Source organism: Mirounga leonina, unplaced genomic scaffold (genome assembly GCF_011800145.1).
Source record: "Mirounga leonina isolate KUSES-001 unplaced genomic scaffold, KU_Mleo_1.0 Mir_165, whole genome shotgun sequence".
NCBI classification, from domain to species: Eukaryota; Metazoa; Chordata; class Mammalia; order Carnivora; family Phocidae; genus Mirounga; species Mirounga leonina.
Genome location: NW_023270415.1, coordinates 56,799,343 through 56,823,665, shown reverse-complemented (window position 1 = coordinate 56,823,665; position 24,323 = coordinate 56,799,343). Strand labels below are relative to the sequence as shown.

The following is a 24,323-nucleotide window of genomic DNA, read 5'->3' as shown; positions in this document are numbered from 1 at the left end:
AAAGAAAGAAAGAAAGAAAGAAAGAAAGAAAGAAAGAAAGAAAGAAAAGAAAAGAAAAGAAAGAAAGAAAGAAAAGAAAAGAAAAGAAAAGAAAAGAAAAGAAAAGAAAAGAAAGGAAAAGAAAAGAGAAAAGAAAAGAAAAGAAAAAAGAAAAAGAAAAGAAAATATTGAAAGCACCAAGAAATAAGACAGAAGTTGTGTTTTGAAAGAGTGACAGTAAACCAGGAGCTTAAATCCAGTCCAAGAATGAAGGGAGTAGTGGATAACTGCAACAAGAGACCCACATTCTGATAATATGTGATTCAAAGCCTCGAATGGGGGAAGGAGTAAGCAATGAGGAGAATTAAGCAATCCTACTGCTCCTCCAGGCACCGGAGTACAGGAGGGAAAACAGCGGCTACTTGAGAGGATTGCAGAGAAAGCAGTGGAATGAATATCATCTGTTGAGCACTTAATAACACACCAAGCTTTGATCTAAGATTTCACATATGTGTCATCCTCACAGCAATCCAATGTAGGCACCATTATAATCCTCACTTTGTAGATTCAGGAGCTGAAGCACAGGGAGGTTAAATAAAATGTCATGCAGTTGATAAGGAATCAGAAATCATTGCTCCCAATCTGATTCCAGGGCCTGTGAATCACTTTGATTCATCTGCCTTTTTATATAAAGATGATCTGAGCCAAATACAGATACAAATAATAGAATTATTTGAAATGAACAGAGCCCCAGAAGAACTGGTTGCAAGCATTAACTTAAGTGTGAATGTATCTTGTAATATACGCAGGGATGATTACAGAGTGGTTCAGTATTAACACTGCTCTCTAGGATATTGGTAAAACCTACAGCCAGTAATAACTTTAGTTAATCCTTCTTCATCCAATTTGGGTCCCCATCTTTCTGTATGGTCCTTGTCCTGTTGCCAATTCAGAGCGTCTGTGTCTATACTTCATAATGGTCCAGATGGGACTAGTTGTTTTTGGAAGTAGATCTAGGCTTTGGGGTAAAGTTCAAAAACTTTGGGAGACCTTTTTAAGAAGAATAATGCAATTGCTAATGTAAAATTAGGCACAGAGCCTTGGAAGGAAGGGTCCTGAAATTTACGCTCCATTAGTAAATCTGGCTTGGGATGATTCCAGCTGGTATTCTGATTGCAGAAAAGTTGCAGTTTCTCTTTTCAAAGACACAATATCAATCCTTAAAATATAAGCCCTCTGTCTTGAGTCGATTTTACTAACCATATTTCTACTTCTTGTTCTATTTCTATTTCTGTTCCTAATTGCTACTTCTCAATTTGAGCAACTTCATAGCTATAAGAAATGGAAGTCCCCTGGGTGATTCCTTTACAACATGAAAGCTCTCTGCTCTCAACAGCCATTCTTTCATAGTCTGAATCTTACTGTAGGCCATGATTTTAGGCAGGAAGAAGTATCTTTACATTGTTTTTTTGTTTTTACCCTAGGGAACCCTTCTATCTTCCTCCAGAGCACTTTCCTCAGTAGTCTTAACTTTCTCTTGTTAGGAGGTCCGTCTTCCTTTTCGTATCACCCTTAATCCATACATTGGCTACTTTCCTTCCCTACTTTCCTGGTTACTACTATTTAATCACTTCATGGTCCTGCTTATAAATAATTGGCATTGTATGAAGATTTGGAAATTTCAAGTCTGAGAATTTGGATTTAAGTCTTGACTTACTACTTATGAGCTAATGTTGTCTTGAACCAGTCACTTAGTACTCTGGCCTAACTAACTTGTAATTGAAATGGGGATAAAGTCATTGTGAGAGAATATTGTGTGAGAAAGTATATTGTAAAAAAAAAGTATGTGTGTGACTATGAAAATTTTCCTGTAATTAAGGTTTTCCCAGACCTGCTGCTCCATTAAATGGCTTGGTGGGTGGAGGGAAGCCAAAGTTAAAGCCAAAGTCTTCAAAAACAAAGCTGAACCATTTGTTTCTGCAAAACCCTCTTGCTTGAAAGGGAAGACAGTGATTACCTTTGTGTAAGACTCTGCCAGAAGTATTTTACAGATAAGCTGAGCCCTAAGTGTTAGAGTTCTTTGTCAGAAGTCACTCCAGGTTCACCAGTAACTACTTTACACAACATGAACCCATTGCTCTGAGGTAGCCGAGGCAGTTGGGTTTCAGCACCTGCCGCAGTAGGGAATGCCCCAACTCTGCACTCGCCTCAGGCCTCTAGTTCACTGGTGCCATCCCCTCCTAACCTCATGTTGAGCTCTTGTTCAGATTTCCCCTCCTGAAGTGGGGCCGCAACTAGGACCACTCAAGTTCATCAGGCATTTTTATATATGTCAGCCTCAGAGGCAGAGTTGGAATAGAGAGCTGATGGCTATCGGGTTCCATGATCTTTTCTCCCAGGAATTTCTTCCATTGTTATATAAATGCACCGACGCAAAGCAGTGCATAAAGGAGTGGGTCTGCTCATTCCCACTGGCAGCAGTTGAAGGAAAGGAAAAGTGAAGGTTCTCTCTACATCTACACGGGCTGAATTGAAGGCCCAGAAATGGTCTGGTAAACACATATACTTAAGTTTTTTTTTAGTGACTCCCTGTTCCACACATCGTTTATTTATTCTGAAGATTTGGAGTAGAAAGGGATCCCCAGTTTATGTTGGGATAGACGGTAAAAATCATAATCATTGAAAATCACCAGTCTATGTAATGGTCCCAGGATCTGACTCAGAGAAAGCCAGAGAAAGGATAGATTACCCGCATGTTCCCTGGGCCATGGAATTTAACATAATGTGACATTTTTAGTTTCCAACCTTCAAGGATCAATGTGGAGTATGTCCTTTTAAACAACAACAACAAAAAAGAGAGACTCTTTATTCAGTGAGAAAATTACAGATTTGAAACGACTGTGTGCTTTACTAATGAACCTGAATAGTCTTAGCTATTGCAAGTTGTTTTCTCCCCAGCATATTTACACATAATCTACCCCCAAATTGCAAAGACTTTACTTGTGCTTCAAACTCTAATTCATGTTCCTTCTAACTCTGTTTTAATAATGGCCTAGGCCAGAAGTATGCATGTTTAGAAAAGTCATTTTTTTAATGTAAAAAAATAAAATCATCTGACTTCTATTAAAACATGGGTGTCAACGTTTTGCCTAAATAAGAAAAAAAATTCTAAAGATTTTTTTTTTTAATTTATTTATTAGAGAGAGAGAGAGTGAGAGAGAGCGCGCAAGAGGGGGAAGGGTTAGAGGGAGAAGCAGACTCCCTGCTGAGCAGGGAGCCCGATGCGGGACTCGATCCTGGGACTCCGGGATCATGACCTGAGCCGAAGGCAGTCGCTTAACCAACTGAGCCACCCAGGCGCCCAAGAAAAAAAAATTCTAAATCATATTATTTCCTCCTTGTGCTGGAACATGGAAGGTCAAGTTTTGTATGTTATTGTTAATCTACTCCTCAGCCAACTATACCTAATCTATATTATTTAGTTGTCAAATTTTACACATGTATTACTATCATTTTTTAAGGTAAACAAGCCTGCAAGAAAAACAGTTCTGCTGTGTAGTGGGTGCCCTGAAGACCTTGCACATTCTCGTGTGGGTCATGTAGGTGAGGTCTATGTGCAGTCTGACCTTGACTCTTTGCAGAATGTCCTGGGGTTCTTCAGGAATAAGGGGAGAAAAGCAGGCCTGTGAGGAGTTGCCACCAGGCCATTTTTCATTCATCTCCCTAGTTTCACATGTGCCAGGACCTTTTGCTGCTCCCGTCTTAAGATACATTTGCAAGCTCTTGTATAAGCCTTTAAAACTGCCTGGCTCTAATCTGGAGTTGGCTCATCAATGGCAGAGTGACCTAAAACCCATGCCATCTGTCATCTGGCCTCTTTGGTTTGATGTCATACTCTGGGACAAGTCATACAAGAAGATGACATCATGTTAATCCTGAATTTCCTGTGTCTGTAAGTAATGAGCTGAATCCGTTTTGGCTTGCAGTCTCCTTAACAGCCCGATCCATGGAAGAGTGGCAAGCCAACTTAATAGCTGCGGAAGTGACCCTTGTGCCTTTATTAGCAGTTGCACTGCTGCTGAGGGACTGCTTGACCACTTGACAGTGCCCTACTCATGAAAGCAATGCTCTGAATGCAGGCATCTATTAAATATCTATAGGTTATTTATCTTATAGGGTGGGAGCACTGTGAGGTAGGAATATATGTAACAGGCATTTTCAAACTGTGTATGTTGCGGTCATATATTTCCATACCTTCAAAATGGAACAACACTAGAAAATACCTACATCATACATGAGGATAAAATGACACAATAGTAGAAATCGTTTGTTGAGTGTTTACCAGGTACATGGCTTTGTTCCAAATCCATTATATGTTAATCCTCACAACAACCATAAATTTGGTACTACAATTATCCTTATTTCATATATGAAGACACATGAGATTATGTAACTTGCTTGAGGTCACATAGGTAGAGCCCAGGTATTCTGACTCTAGACTCACCTTTATTACTATATTATACTGTGGCTCTAGTTAATGAATGTGAAGTTCCCAAATATTACCACTTCAATGGTAGCTCAAAGAAGCTTCATGGTCCTTCTTCATGGAAATATCTGCTTCTCAAATTAAATAAACAGGGAATGGGATTTTCTTTCCTTAGTTCCAGAGACAATCAATTGCTAGGGCCTTCCAACAAAAACAAGACTGATACTTAGCTCACATAAATATTATTTTCTCGTACAGATAAAATTTATATAGCAGAAAGACACTATTTTCACTGGTCCTTTGTTATATTTTGTTTATAGTAGCTCCAGTATCTATAGGGACAACAGATACATGTCCACAGCACTGTCTCCAGAATACCAGCGGTCTTTCTCATATAGCTTGTACTATAGGTTGTAATTTTGTCTTTCTTTAAGAGCCACATTTTGTGACAACCTATTATGGATTTTGCGATTAGTAGTCACATTATTGGCTAAATTTTATGACATATACATATTTCTACGTCTTGTCCAGAGTGGCTGTAAAAATCTTTTATTTGAATCTTCTTGCTTCAGGTTAAGGCAGTTTTCTGCATGCTTTGCTTCTAGGTTCCAATTACTGTGCTGTCTTAACTATCTGGAAAGATCAACAAACTCTCAATTAAAATTCGCAGGTTCGATAGTTTCATGACTATTTCTATGGGCATTTAAAAAGGCATTTCAGGAAATGTGTTTAGGTTTTATTGGTAGGTTAACTCTTGAGAACATAAGCCTATATTTGTTCAACTTTTGTGAAACACTCTACTGTCATGGTTCAAAGCTACTAAATTAATCTCATCTATTGGGTTCTGACAGTTCAAGTTCATGTGTTTTATGATAGAATTTGGTATGCTACATTTTGCATGATCAAAAAAAAGGTTTTACTTTCAAGTATCGGCTCACAATTTGTTCAGGAAATACATTTAAAAAATTAATTTGTTGTAGGTTATTGCAAAACACAGAATTATTTTTTATAATAAGTCAAATTATATCATTCAAGAAAACTTTGAAGTTATAAAACGTATTGTTATCCAAGCTATCAGTAAATAATATATTTGTAGTGTATGTTAGAGAAGAGCATGCTTTTGAGGTCTTAACATGAATGCTATGCTTTAAAAGAGTTAAACAGTCCTCTTCAAATCATAACCTTCTGATTCTCAAATGATAAAAATCTAACAAATATATATGTAACATTATTTTAGTTTAAAATCAGTTTGTTGATTTATGATTTTTCTAAAGAAATTTAAGATATTAAGTAATCTTCCACATAAATTAAAAAGTCTAATTGCCAAAAATTATTGCAGCGTATCTCTAAATTTAATTATTCTATTCTATGCTTAGCAATTTTATGAAGGTTGTATATATGATATAAATGACCATTAGCAGATTAATTAAATATACTACTAGGCTCTTTTCAGTTTTTATTCAATTTCTAAATTCCAATTAATCATTTTCACACAGTATAATTTGCAGTGCATTCTGGGCCTGTCAATGAGTGCTGTGTGTTTGTCTTTAATACTTCTGATTACAAAATGCACCATAAGCAATATTTAGAAAAACCTGATACTGCAATTAGAGAAAGGCAACATTACTACTAAAGTACTATGAGGATGATGACTACTACTACTATTACTCTTACTACTACTTGTCATTTATTGATTACTTTGTGTCCAGCCTGGTTCTAGACAATTTAAGTTTATGATTTCCAATTCTCACTACTATAAGAGAGATTTTATTTAATTTACTTATAAGAAAACTGATGAACAAGGTTGGCAAAAGTCACTTGGCTTCCAGATGACAAAGCTGGATGTTCAATCTGATTCCAAAACCCACTCTCTTTATGTGCAGTGTGGTCATAGGAAGAAGCAACTTCATTGACCACTGTGTTAAGGCCTCAAAAGGTGGCGTCATCTTGGCAAAGTCCCCTAATTCAGAACCAGATTGCAGGGTGTGAAGTCAACTTTGTGAAGCCTGCTAGATGGATTCACACATGCCAGACAAAATTAGTTAAATAAACATGTTGATTTATTAGAAGAGGGATACATTTTATTCTAATGATCACAATATTCATAGTCATTATCCTGTCTTACTGACATCAGGTTACCAGGGATACCAAATCAGTAGTCAGAAGGTGGCTTAGTTATTGAGAGTCAGAGCAAAATGAAATAAACTGTCCAGAAGGATATTTCCTCTAGGCCATGATGGAGCTTCCAATGGTCCCCTAACCAATCTCCTCCTCCCAACAAACATACATACACACAGTCACAACTTCCTGAAGAACTGACTTCTGTTACAAAGGTCTTCTGTATCTGCTCCATGGACAGCCCAATCTTTTTTTTTTTTTTTTTAGAATTTCTTTTCTAGACTTACAATTAACCATTTCCTTCTAAAATATTCTGTTTCAAACAAAGAGTGATACAAAGTTAGAAATTAAAATTGTTTTTAGTTTAAATCCCATTCCTTATATCCCTCTTAGGTACCTGTCACCAGGGTTAGAATTTGAGTGTTCCAAAACTTCTTAAGAACCAATTCATTACACAAATGGTACCTTTTGCACATTGCTGTTAATTCATTTTCATATACTTATGTCTAAATTTTTGAAATACACCCCTGTTATTCTCATGGTTCAGCATAAAATTTGTTATTGAGTTAATTCATTTCCCAAACTGTCTATTGGAGATTGGAATAATTATAAACATAAAGGGGGAAACATCTATCTCTATTCATGTTTCCTGGGGTTGGAGAGTAACAATTGGTTTTATTAAATGTATTTTTTAAAGTTTAAACCTAGTGTTTAAAGAATATGAAACCTAATTTAAGATTAATACTCTAAAGTACTATTTTAACTAGTGTAAATTTACTGAGTATCCACTCAATATTATCCACTCTGGGCCAACCACTGTGTTAAGCAACCAGGGTATCATTGTCCCAGGGCAATGATAAGTTACTTGATTTCTAAAAGCTAACAGTCTGAGGAAGATATAAACAGTTAAACAGTCAATTTTAATAGGGTGTGATAAATGCTCTAAAACAGAAGAGGCTTCCCCAGAGAAAATGGTCTATATTTGAGACTAAGGGATTGAGTAAGCATAAGTTACGTGTGTGGGGGAATGTGCGTGAATGGGAGAGAAAATGTTCTATTTAGGGGTAATGGCTCCTGAAAAAGACCAGTCTCAAGAAAAAGCAGAAAACATCTGTAGTACTATTTGTATTAGCAAGCCATTCGGCTGATATTCACTGAGATAGGATGCAAAGAAGGCAGAAAAGAAACTTTAACACTTAGAAGTTATACAGTCAAAAGAGTGAAATCCTGCCATTTGCAACGATGTGGATAGAACTAGAGAGTATTATGCTAAGCAAAATAAGTCAGAGAAAGACAAATACTATATGATTTCACATATGTGGAATTTAAGAAACAAAACAGATGAACATAGGTGGGGGGGAAAAAAGAGACAGAGACCAGGAAACAGACTCTTTAGAGAACACACTGAGGGTTACTGGAGGGGAGATGGGATGGGGGATGGGTTAAATGGGTGATGGGTATTGAGGAAGACACTGGATGTGATGAGCACTGGATATTATATGTAAGTGATGAATCACTAAATTCTACTCCTGAAACTAATATTACACCATATGTTAACTACCTGGAATTTAAATAAAAATTTGGAGAAATAAAAAAAAAAAACAAGTTATATGAAATCATCCCATTTTATGCAAGGGTTATGTTCCCGAAGATATCACAATTCAAATTGTCTTAAATCATGCATGTATTTCCTGTAGTAATTAATTAAAAAGAGAAGGGAAAGAATTCTTAAAATTTACAAATCTAGAATAATAGGGGTTCTCTTTTGCTTTAATCCCCAGCTGGATTTGCTATTCGCTCTACCCACAATGTTTTTCCTTATATCATGACATACTTGTTCCTTTACCTCCTGCAGTTCTCTGCTCAACTGTAATTTCTCAAAGACTACCCTCAGTGAATCTCCCTCCTAGCCCCGCTCTTTTTTAATTTGCTTTTTTCTTCTTAGCACTTATGACCATCTTGTCTATTATTTAATTTATTTATTTATACTTGTTTGTTTTCTGTCTCCTATCACAGGAATAGATGCTTCATGAAAATAAGGATTTTCATCTCTTTCTCTCTCTCTCTCTTTTGTGCGTGTGTGTGGCTGAATCTCTAGTGCAAAATAATAGTATCTACTGGTACATACTAGTAGACAATAAATATTTGTAAGACGAATGAAGGAATGCATTGTAATCATGCCATAGTATTTCTCATGCAAAGGATAGTGTACCAAAGGAAAGCAGGTGTTTTCAGTTAAAACAAAGGGGAAGGCCATGTGACATCAAAATAAACATGGTTTACCACCTATCTGGTCCACAGCTTTGAAATTATGGGATTCTTTATTTTTTTAATTGAATTATTTATATAAATTAAAGTTAGTTCCATAAAGTAAGGATTTGTTAATATCTGAATTTTTAAGGTTTTTCAAATTTGTGTAACTCAAGCTTATATAAAATGAAACTCCACACACATGACCTGCTACAAGATTTTCTTCTTTTAATTTTTGCTTTATAAAGTACTTTTTCCATAAAAAATATAAGTAAGCAAGCAAACTAACAAAATGAAATAAAAAACCTCTATTGTAGTAATAACGGTAGTGAAGAAAATAAGAGCAAGGAAAGAAAAACAGAGCATAACAAACATTGATAGAAGAAGAAAAAGGCATCTTCAGTAACAATATGCAAGAAGAACACTCAAACCACGTGTTTAGAGACCATTTTCATGCAATCAGTTTTAGAACACATGGACTTTACAGATTAAAAATTTTGATATGTTTATAATTGGTACTGTCTAAAATTATACACTGCAGGATTGTAATATGTTTGCCCCTCTTTTATAATCTTTTCCCAATGGACACTGATCCCCTACCAATAGCAAGTTTGTAGTGTTGCTATGGAGGAAACAGGAGGGGCAAGTCGCCATTCTCCAATTGGTCCTAGGATTTATAATCTCCTGGCATATTTCTCTACACTGCAACCTATGCCCTAAATTTTTATGATTTATTAGTTACATCCCATTAATATAGAAGACAGAGAATGTACAGTTACTATATAGGGTGAAAGATCTCCAAGGAATCTCCAACCCATCCATGGTTCCTAAGAAACTGGTGTAGTAAAGACCAGGGAAGTGGGATCATTTCTTATTCATATTCATGCAGGCATTAGATCATGTAAATAAAAATTAATGTGTTTATATATCTGTTACAGCTGATTGATAATGCCTCTGAAGAACATGAGGAACATAATGAGATGAGATGTTTCTTAGAAAAGCAAAAGCACTGTACAGTGTTTTAGCAGATTGTGTGTTTCATTTTCTCTGTGGGCTTTCTTCAACTTTTACAGGCAAAATTGGTTATTCCATTCACAGTACTCCCACAAAACTTGTTTATATTTGTTTTATAGCACTTAGCACATTGCATAGCAATTTATCTTTTCATCTATCTGTTTATCTCACTCTTCTCTACTCCCAGAGTGCCTGTTACATACTAGAATTTCTATCCATCTATCAGATGTTTAAAATGTAACATTTTAATTCAAGGTGCTATATTTTAGATGGTTAGAGTTCTGTCACTTAAGGGAAATGTGAATTTCTTATGTTTTATATTGACAAATTATTCTGTCTGCAATCTTATTGTCCAATAGACACAAGAAGACACATTTGAATTTTATTTCATTATCTAGAATCTGTAATGGGAGTATGAAATGACCCAACATGTGTTGTTTTCAGCAACAAATACCATGCTAGTACCAATGATTCATATCTAGTTTGAATGGAAAAGCCATTTCCAAAACCAATAGTCTGTTAACGATCATGCCTTGAAACAAAACATAAGCTGGCAATGCCAATACTTAGCTATTTTGCTAAGTTTGATTCTTTGAATTATTTTTAAATTTCTGGATGTGTGTGTGTGTGTGTGTGTGTAATCCTAAGTGCCTGTTCAAAATTAGACTACTCTTTTCTGAAGATATTTTTGTCTCTTTTTGCCACTAATATAAAGAAGACAATAACTGATTAGTAAATTAAAGTGGCAAAACCCAGGATGATTCATTTCCTTGGATTAATTTGGTACATTCCATAGAATGTAAATACTCCCCATGTTTCCTATGCTCAGAAAGTTATTAAACATCCAGAAGATGTACCTGCTGTCATATATATAGTCTAGGATTGGGACTCTAGCTCTTGATTAGCACAGGTAAAGTCGAGAATTATCTGGATTGAGAGTGGCATTCATCAGTCATTCTATCTCCATGAAACCTTAGAAGTTGAGCTGAAATTTCTTATTTTGAAAAGTTATTTAGGAATTATTAAATTGTTAGTATATTACATTTTGTTTCTCTTGATATGTTCAATTTGCAAAAATGTTTCAATCCATAGTAAATCACTGATATCTTAAAAACTCATCTAAAATGCCACATTTTCCAGGAATTGAATATATCTTGCTTTATAGGATATGAATATAACTATTGAGGACTTAGCAAGATGCATTTTAATACAGTTTGAGGAGGAAAGCATGAGGCTTCTCCCTGAATTTGAAATCCTGACATTTCATGCATTGGTTAAAGAAAAGTCCACCATTGCAGGCCCAATAGCCTCTCTGAAGTCCATTTTCATCAGCCCCCAGAGTGTAGCTACAAGATGAGAATCAGATGATGCTCTGCTGGGGAGGTGGCAGTCAGTCCCAGGGACTTTCCTCATTAGTTTCTGTGGGTTTTTTGAGAGACTTGGGAGGTAATGTTTTATGACTTCCACAGAACTGGAAAGTCACTAGTCAAAATAACTTTAGGCTACCTATTTATTGGTTAATCAGATCATATTATAAAATTATTCATTATTACCAGCAAGAAGGGAAGAAATGGAGAAATCAGCAGCAACTTGGATTTCAAAGAGCTAAGAATGTCTCATCCTGCCCACTGGCAGTTCAAACTTGATAATGGAAACTAGGGAAATATCAGAGATTCGAGATTATATATGTTACCCAAAGGATAAAAGGTTCTAAGAGACCAAAACATTCCTTTACTTTTTGCTGAGGTTCCTTTACAGTGTTTAAGTGTGAGAAACAAGACTCTCCCTCTGCTCACAAAGGCCTTAACTTAGACCTTAGGGCAGGATCAACAGATCATGCCAGAAATTCATTACAAAAATGCCAAGCTTAATTATGATTATATTTGTGGAGATGAGCCTTGGAAACAGTCCTTAAGGATTTCTGGACTTATCAAATACTAAAATAATGTTTATTTTATGTATACAATGAAATGTGAATCAATAATCCTGCTTAAATAACTACATTTGTTTAACGGAGATTTTATTTCTCATAAAGTAACTATATTTTTTAACCATACTTAATTTAGCTAACATACTCCTAACACATTCATTATATTATACACTCCCCTCTGTAAATGTGCTATTTTATATACTTTAAAAATTTTGTTTCCTGTAATGTTTGGTTCATTTAATTACATATTAGGGAGCTTTCAATATCATAGAAATCACCCTCATATTTAAGAAACCACGTGTGCCTTATTTGCTTTCTTAACCTTCCATTAAAAAATGTTAGACAGTGCTCACAAAAAAGTAATAGAGGAAAATGTACAAAGAAGACATTATCTGTTCCCCTTTCCAACTCCCCTTGTTTCTGTTTCAGTAGATAACTTTATTAAGCTTATACTTAATCTGAGACTATTTCAGATGAAAGATACTGCATTTTAACCTCCAAATAGGAAACATGTTTTGAACATCTCTGATACCTATGGTTTAAGATTAAATTTAAAATTAAGTATTTAGGGCGCCTGGGTGGCTCAGTCGTTAAGCGTCTGCCTTCGGCTCGGGTCATGATCCCAGGGTCCTGGGATCGAGTCCCACATCGGGCTCCCTGCTCAGCGGGAAGCCTGCTTCTCCCTCTCCCACTCCCCCTGCTTGTGTTCCTGCTCTCGCTATCTCTCTCTCTGTCAAATAAATAAATAAAATCTTAAAAAAAAATTAAGTATTTAATCAACACATTGCAGAGAGCAAATTCCCAAGGCTATTTTGAAGCTGGAGATTTATATTTATACATACATACCTATTGGGCTAAGTAAAATTAAAAGTTACTCCTACCTTACCTCTCTTCTTCCCTCACCTTCAGGAAAATTAATAATATTCTTCAGTGAAGTTATCTTTTTTTCCCTAAATCCTCCCTTCCCCCTCTCAGTCCATCAGAATTCTATCCACCCTTGAAAGTGCAACCAAAATACTACCTTGTTGATGAGGCATTGTCTGACTTTTCCATAAGGAGGGATTTTTCTCTCCTTTAAAGCTATAAATACTATCAGTTCTTTTATACCCCCTACTTTGTAGCATAGTAATTTATGCAGTTCCCGCCTTGATTTTTGTAGTTTGTATCTTCTTCATCTCTCAGTGGAAATATCAACTAGTAGTTGAGAGTTTGGGGTCTGGAGACAAACAGATCTGAGTTTGAATCTTTACCAATTTTGTGATCTTGGGTAGCTTTATTCAGTCACTCCTGTCTTCAAAGTTCTCTTTAGAAACACAGGCTCACTTCACTGAAAAGTATAAATAAGGTACTTAGTATAGGAAGCACTTAAATGCTATTAACCATTGTTATTGTGTATATCCCCTTCATATATAGAGCTTTGCATATAACATACAGGGCAGTTAAATTCTATTAGATGAAAGAATAATATTTTGTTCTTGTTTTCTACAAACACTATTATTATAATTTTATTCCAAAAATAACTTGTTTCTCTTATTCTAGTATTCCTTCTGCCTTGTTATTGAGTTAACAGTATTTATTGGGCTTTCACAGGGTCTAGAAAAGTATATTAGAATCTTGGGATATCAGAAATATTATTAGTTGTTGTCTTACTCTCAGAATACTTTACTACTACAATTTTGGTCCCCTTCACTGAAATAACTTACCAGGAAATGTAAAAACATTACTATTGCCTAAAGGATTATTTTCTCTTGTATCATAACAATGTGTGAAATATATTTAAGTGGGGTAGGAGTATTTTTATACAAACATTTTTGATATAACACCAATAATTTTTGTATCAATTATTTTATCAGTTGAATTAAATGAGGTAGTCAAGAGTAAAATATATGCTTAAAAGTCTTATCATTATAAGCCAGTAACAATCTCAGCCCACCATGAAATCTTCAAAAAATAATGAAAACAAAATAATCTATTTTAAGCACAATGATCACATTTTTTCAGTGCATTTTTAAATATTAGGTCATTTATCTGAAAACTACTAAAGAATTTATTGCTATATCCTTGTAGCATTTTTTTCTTATGTATATGTTGTTCCATAATCATAGTGTACATGGAATTTAAATCTGCATCTTCACTTATCACAATAAAAATCATACAGATTTTCCCAAGTTGACTTCTTTATTAGTCTATTTTAGGATACTAGACTATTAGGTCTTCAGAATTGGGACAGCTTTTGAAAATCCCTCTGAACCTCTATCTCCGTACTATTATAATCTAAACATCTTCAAATCTTTTAAAATTCACAACAAAACCAAACCAAAATAACAACAACAGCAAAAACCACAAACAACCACAAAGAACTCTGCCTTCAAGCCTGTGTCACCCCTGGCGGTCCTTATCTCTTTACTTGTCTTTACCATCACTATCATTAAAGACTTTGTCTTACTCCCTTTCTTCCCAGCCTCTTAATTGCCAAAGCAGTGAACTCTTAGTATTCATCTTAATTGAACTCCCTCTGACATTTAACACTGTTGACAATCTCCTTGAATCTATAACCTCCCTACTCCTTCATGAAAGCACCTTCCTTGAATGTCCTTTTGCCTCTGAGGCTCCAGTGGATTCTGGTGTTAGTTTGCTTTTCTTCTCTATTCATTCATGATCCCTGGATGCAGCCTTTTGTCTGTGGCTTACACTAGCAATCCCGTAAATATAAGCATGTCTAGCTGCTTAGCTGACTTTTCCACATGATATCCCACAGGCATAGAAAATTCACCATGTACAAATTAAGTTCATCAACACACTCAAAGCCACTCTTCCTCCTATCTTCTCTACCTTTCGCTTTCTTTTATTCTCCACTCCCAAATGGGTTCCAAGTTCTAGAACCTTTACTTTCGATTTCTTCCTCCATCACCTTAGTTCAAGCCCTTACTATCTCCTGTTTGACATTCTACAATTACATTCTCTAGGTTTTTCTGCCTCTAGGAACCCAGGGCTGTAATCCATTCCCCATAGAGCTGCCCTAATGGGTTTATCGAATCTGATCATCTTTTTCTTTTCTTAAAACTATCTGATGGATCTCTAGTGCCTACATGATAAAGTCTGAGGTCTGAGTTTCTTAGAAAAGCACGTGAACTACTGGTTGCTCTCCTAAATATACATTCGATTCTCCTAAGTATACATAAGATTATACATTAGTGCTGTGCCTGTTTTCATGTCTGTCTCTCTTCTGACCACGTATCCCATGAGGAGAAGAACCTTATCCCCAAGACCTAATGCAGCATCTTGTATACCCATAGATATTATTGTTAGTGTTATCTTTAATGAGCACATAAACTGAGCACAGTAGACCTTGAATACTGCTTATAGAAGTAAAGGAAGCATGAAAGGACAATGTCAGGTTATAGGAAATCCTCCACACTTTTTGGCAGAAAATTATATATTTAATAAAAATAAGTTTTGGGCACCTGGGTGGCTCAGTTGATTAAGCGTCTGCCTTCAGCTCAGGTCATGATCTCAGGATCCTGAGATAGAGCCCCGTGTGGGGCTCCCTGCTCAGTGGGGAGTCTGCTTCATCTTCTCTGCTCCACCCCCCACTCATGCATGCACTCTCTCTCTCTTAAATAAGTAAATAAATAAAATCTTTAAAAAATAAAAATGAAGTTTTGAACTTATGCTCTTTAATTATGACTTTAATTCATAAAATAATAATTCTGCATGGCAATGATGATTGCCAAGATTTTTCATGGTAAAAATGAATATAGACAATGCAGGGTGTCTGGGTGGCTCAGTTGGTTAAGCAACTGCCTTCGGCTCAGGTCCTGATCCTGGAGTCCCGGGATCAAGTCCCACATCGGGCTCCCTGCTCGGTGGGGAGTCTGCTTCTCCCTCTAACCCTACCCCCTCTTGCGCTCTCTCTCTCACTCTCTCTCTCTCCCAAATAAATAAAATCTTTAAAAAAAATGAATATAGACAATGCATTAAAATGAAATTTTAAGAAGAAAAATAACAAATTCTAACTTAATTTCTTCCAATGGAAATCTGTTTTTAGAAACTCTTGATTTTTAAATAACTTTAACAAGCAGTAGTTTGTACTGTATAATAATATTATTATATAATTATTATATAATAATATAATAATAATGTATAAATGCATTATATTTGAAGAGACTGGCAAAAGGAAAAATGAAATCCAGTAAAGTGTCACTGCTGTCTAAGAACAATGAAGGAAAGGAAACCCAGACTTTATACATGTAATACTAATGGATTCTTATATTTTTAGCAGTAGCATAAGAAGATTAATACACTTCTCTTCCCCCTAATCTCCACCACTTTATGAGAATCTAAGCTTTATTTAAGCATTTATTTGAGAAAAAAAATTTGACAAAAAAAATTCTATAGAACTCATGTGTTATTTATACTGTCAAGTCATAAAGGCATATTAAGAGAAGTGTTCCTGAATGTATTCAATCTTATTAACACATTTCATCACATTTCACAATTTCTTAGATTCACCTTTCAAAAAAATTAACATCTCTGAAATTAGTAGGTATGTCACAATCAATGGCTATCATAGATTATTGGCAACGTTTTGTTTTCTTAGAGACACAAAATAATGGTGCCTTTTTAAAATCAGTGATGCCTTAATTTGATGAAATAAAGTAGAAATTAGATTTGGGACATAATGGGCTCAATAACTGATTACAAACTAAAAAAAAAAAAAAGTAAATTTACATACATGACATAAGTGGTTGATTTGGATTTGACAGTTTGAATGCCACCCCCCCGTACCCTTCTATATGAACACAATCATCACCATTATTTTTCCTCTGTTAATAATTAAGCATATGAACAATAATATTTCTTCTTAATGCAACAACCTATTTGACTTAGCGTACCATGTGTTTGGGTTTGAAATTTTTCAAAGTTTTTCAAATTATCTGAGTGAAGTTTATTTTAACTGCTTTCACAAAACAATTTTAAAATAACCCGTGGTGCTATCAAAATAGCCTAAAAGAAGAGATTCAATTGCAAAGCAAATTCTTAAAAATAACTGCAAACTTCACTGATCATAGACATTTGTCAAATTTCCCAGCCAAATTACTAAAAAGCATTTTACCAGTTTATCTGAAAATACGTTGCTGTACGCACGCAATAGATACTACCAGATTTTCTTACCCTAGTAATGGAGATTAATGATGCATGGGCTGTCCTGTTTTTCAGTAAGGAAGAAAAAATTGAAATTCAATGGATATCCCTGCTCTAGTGAATTCCTCACTGTAGCAGTACTCTTACCAACAGATTCCAGTACACATATCTCTTCTACTCCAACCCAAGGAAGGCTACATTTATCAACATATCATTTTCAGCTCAGCAAAGAGTTTCATATGAGTAACTTGCATAGATTTCTTAATCTGTATGTTTAAATAAAAATATTTATATGACTAGGATTTGTTTTTCACAAAATAAAGGTGTCATAACAGATAGTATTTGGGTTGGAGATGGCACAGAAAATATTTATATTTGGTAAGAAGTATTAAAGGCCTAATTTCCAAAAATATTTCCCGAATACGCTGCTAAATTATATAATATTTTTTATATCATGAATTCCTATGATTTAAAGATGACCTCCCAGTTCAAATTAGAGAGAGGAAACATTACCATCTATTAATATTTTGACATTGATTATTTTGCAGGAAAGTCATATTAACAAACTTAGGCTTTAGAAATTAACGACATCAGTTATCAAGAACATAAAATTTATTCTAGACCAAACCATGAAGGAAACAAAGCACTGGGCTTATGTTACAGTAGAAAAAAGTGTGTTTACCATACTTCAAGGAAGCATTGCAACCCTTGAACCATGAAGCAATCGTTTTCTGACCCCAAATCTCAAATATTTTACGAACAAGTCTCGTTCAGTCTATTCCTCTATTCTTCATCTTCTTCAACTGACTTTCTAAGGCTTAAAAACAAAGCTATTCCCCCATGACAAGAGCAACAAGCAGTTCACATCTATTGACATCCCCTTTCATACACATCTAAGAAAAACATTTTTTCCCCTATCATAACAGATAAACAACAAAAGAAACTCTAATCCTGAGGGACCTCCCTCCAGCTCAAACTTGCACAAATAAAACCTCTCCCATACCAGTTCCCAGAACCTGTCACAACCCCTCACCCCCATGATATTTTCAGAAATGTTTCTTCTGTTTGAAATATTCTTTCTGCCAACCTGCTTTCTCTTGTCGCCTTTAATTTACTAATTTCAGTCCTTCAGAGAAGTCTTGACTTTATTCAGAACAAATCAGGGCTCCCCATTATGTGTTTTCACATATTATATACTTATTTGAATTATTATATAGTAAACGTCTGTCTTTTCTGTCATAAAATGAGTTCGATGAGAGTTTCAACACTGTACCTCACGCCTGGTAACATATAAGGATTTAATAAATATCTGTTAATTGAATCAATTTGTGTTTTTCCCAAATCAGAGCATTCTATTATCTGCCTCTAGCCACTTTAATATCTTAGTATGCATTCTCTATTAAGGTATGCGGTTAAGCAAAAATATTAATTGTTTATTTTAAAATGACCCCATAGCTTTATTTTTATTAAGATCAATGTTTCTCCTGTATTGTTACATTGTATGTGCAATTTGTTACAGCACCTGCCTGGAAACCCTGGCATTGCCCTGATGTAGTGAGTCTCAGATTTGTGTTTGTTCAGTGACAGGTACATACTCTCCATAAATGTGACTATGGCCAGGCAATGGTGACAGGTTTTCGACTCACTTGGATTTTTAGGACTTCCTTTACTCAAACTGCTCTTTCCCGTGTAGTTGATGTTTCTTTATATAAACTTAACTTGCCAGAATCAACTAACCATCTTTCTTCTCTCTTAGAACTAGCTGTTCTGCTGCTAGTTTTTTTCCTCAGGTGATTTGAACATATCTGAAGAATGTTCGATCATAGCTTGCCAGTACTTCTATATCTTCTCATTCTTAGTCTGTTTTGTGAAAACTTGCTGTGATATTCATGCCCTCTACAATGAAAATGTAGTTACGGTATTTTTTCTGGACATTCATGAACATTATAGCCATGACTGTTATTTGTGAGAATTATCCCTGATTCTTCAGTGTGACATCATTTCATGTATTTCGTATGCCATCACACCCACGTGATGCTGGGAAGAACCATAACAGTGTAATTCCATAGCAAGTCATTTGCTTCTTTGTTTGGGCCCTGAAATCACATCCCCTGGAACTCGAGGTGGTGCTTACATGTGGAGAAAGCAGCAGCGTTAATAAAGGCTGAGTATGACACCAGGGCAAAGGGCCAGTAGTTTAGGAGAGCTGAATTGCGAGGTCCCTGGGAAAGAAAGGTGGGCAACAGCTAGAAAGGAAGACTGGATTCACAGTATACATGGTCTTAACATGACATTCTGTGGACTTAGACGCGCTGATGGTGAGTATACTTGAGGCACATAGTATAAGATCAGACCTGCATTTGGAAAATATCACCGTGTCAGCTTATTACACAACAGAGCTAGAAACAGGTTCATTGCTGGACATGAGCATATGGTCAAACTGTGCAAAGTTTGTTGTTAATTTCAACATTAGATCTCCCTTGATTCCAGTTGGCAAGCAAGAGAGCTGTAGCTGGAGTATAGGAAGAGAGCTTGTACAGGGCAAATGTTCATCTGACATTGGGTACTCGTGAGCTAGCTTGGGGTATATTTGAAATTCAAAGATAAAATCAAAGATGAGATTACATGTAAAAATAATTTTTTTATTAATCACCTAGCTCCTGGAGTTTAGTACTGTGGTGAAATCAGTTCCTCCTTAACTCATTCCTCTTTATTCTTTAGTTTATTAAGACTCTTATTGAAAAAATTGATTTATTCACTTTCCTGTATATAAAAGTGGAAGATTCTGAACTGATTCTCTTTTTTTACATTTCAAGATCTTCCCTTGGAATGACACATCATTCTGAACATTAACAATTATTTCTAATAATTTATAAGTGGGGTGAATATGTTCCTACCTCCAGGACACACACAAGTCCACATAAAAGAATCCTCTTAGTTTTTAATGGAATAGTGTACACAACTGTTAAAGAATAAAGAAAAAAGTGACCTTGCATACCAGTTTATCTAGGATAGTCTCAATCTGCATCCATTGTGTGGGATAATTATTAATAATGCCTCCTGTCATACTAAAGAAGTATTTTGATCTGAAAGAGAAATTATATATTTATAATTTTAATCCCATGGGCAATGGCAGATGTAAATCCCAGCTCTGATACACACTGATTTTAGCAAGAAAGCTCACTCTGGAGTCTTCATCTATAAAATTAGAGAAAGTAAGTGTTACCTTGCAGAGTTGTTGTGAGGAAAAAAATGCAGAATTGGCTTCATGGGTATGGAGGCCATGTAGTCACACAAGGCTCCATGCTAAGATGCACCCCATGCTTGATTTAATGTTTTATCGGTCTCTTGAAACGCTCAGTACATTTTCAACAAGGGGCAGTGTGCTTTCATTTTGCTCTGAGCAAATGCAATGGTCATGATTCAATGCAAAAGTACTAACTTAATCCAAATTTTCTTCCTTAACTTTTCTATTCTGGTTTAAGTCCTGATTTTATTCCACCAACCAGAAAATCACTTATAGCCGTTTAAACCAACTGAAATACTAAAATATAACAGAAGCAGGTTATTTTTCATATAAAAGCCAATCTCCATTAAATTATACAATATAGGCCCAACAATATTTATGGCAGAAGGCACTTACCATCCATTCAAATGTTGAGAACTTAACAATAAATTACTAGTATATTTTCAAGGGTAATGAAGTAACTTACTGCTTTGTCTTTTGGAGGGGGACAGGTTTTTTTGTTTGTTTGTTTTGTTCAGTTTATACAAGTTGTTAAAATAATTTTAGTATTATAAGTGATTCTCCAAAATTTTGAAGAGTCCTCTGGCTTTTTTACATACATAAATGTCTTTCTACACCTGGATAGTCACACTGGGGACAATGTAAATATCCTAAAACTCTTTTTCTGTATATGGCACATAATGCTACCATTAGCATTAACACTTAAATATTCATAGTGATAGCTTTAATTTTTGAGCTCTTATTGTATTCCAGCACTGTGCTAAATGCTCTACATATATTTTCTACATATATTATCAACTCACACATACAAACAAAACATCCTTCTGAGGAGGGTATTATTATTTTCATGGAAATAATGACAATATTGAGGCTTAGAGAGAATAAATAACTTGCCAAATCCATATAGATAGAATATAGAACTTAATTTTGAAAACTAAATCTCTGCATTTTAAAGCCTGAGTGCCTAATCAGTGTATCGGTGTTTTCCAAGCTGACATCCAAGGATGTATTCTCAGAACTCATGATTCTGTAACAGTTAAAACTGTGTGTATTCTCTAATAAATAATCTCACTGATAAAAATACATATGTATTCTGCATCATCTGGGTGGGTCTGACACATTTGTCTTTATTCCCCGGAAGTATACCTAGATTCTAATAAGCTAGTGAGAAGGAAATGAGACAGATTTAAAATGTAAATTATTCTTTTGCACTAAGTGAAGGACACGTGGCATCATACTGTACCATGCAGATGAAAGTTTCTCAGCCCTTTAGGGAGGGATAAGATGAGGAAGAATTGAATCATTATACAGCATAGTGTATTTAAAGGCAAAGCAAACTCCAAAAGCCTGTATGCCAGGAGTTGGCTCCTTATCCACATTGCCAAGGGCAATTTGCTTTCCTGAGAATGAAATCTTACGCCACATTAGATACATGTTGCTATTTTAAATTTTACTGTTTGTGTAGCTTTATTCCTATATTTTTAAACATGTTTTGGTATTATAATTGTGTACAGCGATAAGCACAAGAACTTATTTTATGTTTGAACATGCTTACATAAAAATGAAAACAACTTAAATCAATATTGGGAGTTTTTTTTGTTTTTTTTTTTTTTTTACTTTTACTTTAAAAGGAACTTGGAGGAGCTCCGTTGTGTGGCAGTTCTTCATGTGACTGGTTGATTGTTAGCAACACATCGTTGGTTTTTATTATTATTTCACTCTATGTTGTTATGATACTGAATGCTTCATTTTGATCATTTTCATTTTCTCATTAGGCTTTCTTCTTTTGCCTTATTTTTGTTAATGTTTAAGCATTAAACATTGTATTTAAAAGTTAAAGCAATTCATTATATTTTACTTTGTTATATATTTCCTATGATTATTCTCATGAATTATTATTTTAAAAATCTTTTTTCTGGAACATAATGACTTGCTTTATTTTTTTGATAAGTTAAGCCTTTGAAAAATATAACTCTCCCTGGCCTATGGCATGGTAAAATGAAGCAAGTTATTAGATCTGATAGAAAACTGAGTTCATTGAATTTCTGAGACAAAAGTATTATGTTTGGGGACTTATAAGGATTTGTTTGATTTTGTAATATTGCTACAAGCTTTTTAAAGTAATAAATTAAAATTAAATTTGAAAAAAATTGAGAAATTCCCAATTTAAGTAGTTAGACATGTCCTCAAATTTTACAAAGTTAATCCAGGAGAGTTAGCAGTACCATTTACTGATTATAAGAATGCCTTAATTTATTTTATTTTTTTAAATGGGAAAGGTGATCCATTTTTCAAAAGTGCCCAGTTTGTTACAATTATTGGTTAATGGATTTTACCCGCTATATCAGTTTTCAAAGGCAATGTAGTATTTATTTCTCTTTTTGTTCCTGAAGTTTTTGGGTCAGAGGAATGTTGACTCTTGGGAGGAAAAGGAGTCAAATTCAAAAAAAGGTAAAAATAAAAAGATCAAATAAGAATCATTCTAAAAATTGATCACTCTACCTTTTTTTAATATATTTTAAAAGAAATAAATTGTATATTTAAAGGTAATCAATTAACCAGAAATCTACAAACTTAGAATACGTCCTGAAAATCTTTTGCTCTCATCCTTTTCCATGCTATCCTTTTATCCCGGGGGGCAGGGGGGAAATACTAAAACTATTGTATATTTCTACTTGTGTACAAATGTCCTGTCCATGGACTGTTGTTCCTTCTTCCCATATATTATTTGAGAGGGAATGAATCATTTACAACACACAACCATTTTGTACATCATTTTCCTGTTAGGCTCTAATTAAAATGAAATGCATTAACACTTCCATACATTACATTACTTGAAAATGATAATGCTTTCTATTAAACTGTGCTTCAATATTCTGTTTTACCTGCAGCTGAATGTGGTGCATCTGCAACAAATAATGAAGGAATTTTGCTTTCGCCAAATTATCCACTCAACTATGAAAACCACCATGAATGCATTTATAGTATTCAGGTTCAAGCAGGAAAGGGAATCAATATTTCAGCCAGAACATTTCATTTAGCACAAGGAGATGTTCTTAAGGTAGGTGAACTAAAAAATACTTGTATTTTGATCATTTTTAGTCATTAAGTATATATTACTACATATATATGCATATATGTGTGTGTATAATCAACCATAAGCTGATTCTGCCATTCATAGATTTCAATTATACATTATTTCCCATTTTCCTATTATCACTTTCATTGAGATAAATGTCTTGTTGCCAATGTTTATTTATAATACAGATATGTTTATTTTATGATACATAAATTTTAATGTTTTAAAACACCAAAATAAGAATTTTCATGCCAAGTATCTAATATTCAATAAATCATATATATAAAGCATAATTAACACAGGAATGGTCATTTCTTTAAGAAATATACTGACTATTTATTTTAGTTTTGATATCTGTTAAGCTACTTGGTTATCTCTGTTGATACATGGATTTTTTTGGCACTTATGACTACCAAAAATTTATATTTTATAAATACATAAAACTAATGACTTCGTATCTATAAATTATTTAAGAAAATATATATTGTTAATAATAAACATTTAGTGGGGTGCCTGGGTGGCATAGTTGGTTAAGCATCCGACTCTTGGTTTCAACTCAGATGGTGACCTCAGGGTCCTAAGATCCAGGCCCACATCTGGCATCACGCTCAGCATGTGGTCTGCTTGAGATTCTTTTTCCCTCTCCGTCTGCCCCTCCTGCTCATGCTCTCTCACTCTAAAATAAATAAATAAATAAACAAATAAATTAATAAATCTTTTAAAATATTAATAATTATAAATATTTAGTGTAAAATTTATCAATTTATTCTAAATAGTTGAAATAAGCAAAGGTCCTACTTTCTTAAAAGATACAATTTTAGGCAAACAAATATTTCCATACTTGCTGATTCATATTTTGCAAAGTAAGTGTTTTAGTAAATATAATTTATATGAAAAGTAGAATAAAAATAAACACTTCTGTAAAAATCACATTTAAATACTTTTAAAATAATTGCATAAATTTTCCTAATTGTCAAGATTTCCTTACCTGGTAAGAAGTTCAACATAATTCTGTTTTCAGAAATCTTAAAAAAAAAAAAAAAAAACTGTGACATCTCAGGTTGGCAGGGGTAGG

At 34.5% G+C, this 24,323-nt stretch overlaps 1 protein-coding gene across 3 annotated transcripts in view; it reads left to right on the top strand.

The window, feature by feature from the left end:
- CSMD3 (CUB and Sushi multiple domains 3) overlaps positions 1-24,323 on the top strand; it is a 1,201,062-nt gene that overhangs the window by 851,754 nt on the left and 324,985 nt on the right. For all 3 annotated transcript variants that reach the window (XM_035011782.1, XM_035011781.1, XM_035011780.1), the window contains one exon: positions 23,061-23,230. In XM_035011782.1, coding sequence (XP_034867673.1) covers positions 23,061-23,230 — 170 coding nt within the window. The remainder of the gene's footprint in view (positions 1-23,060; positions 23,231-24,323) is intronic.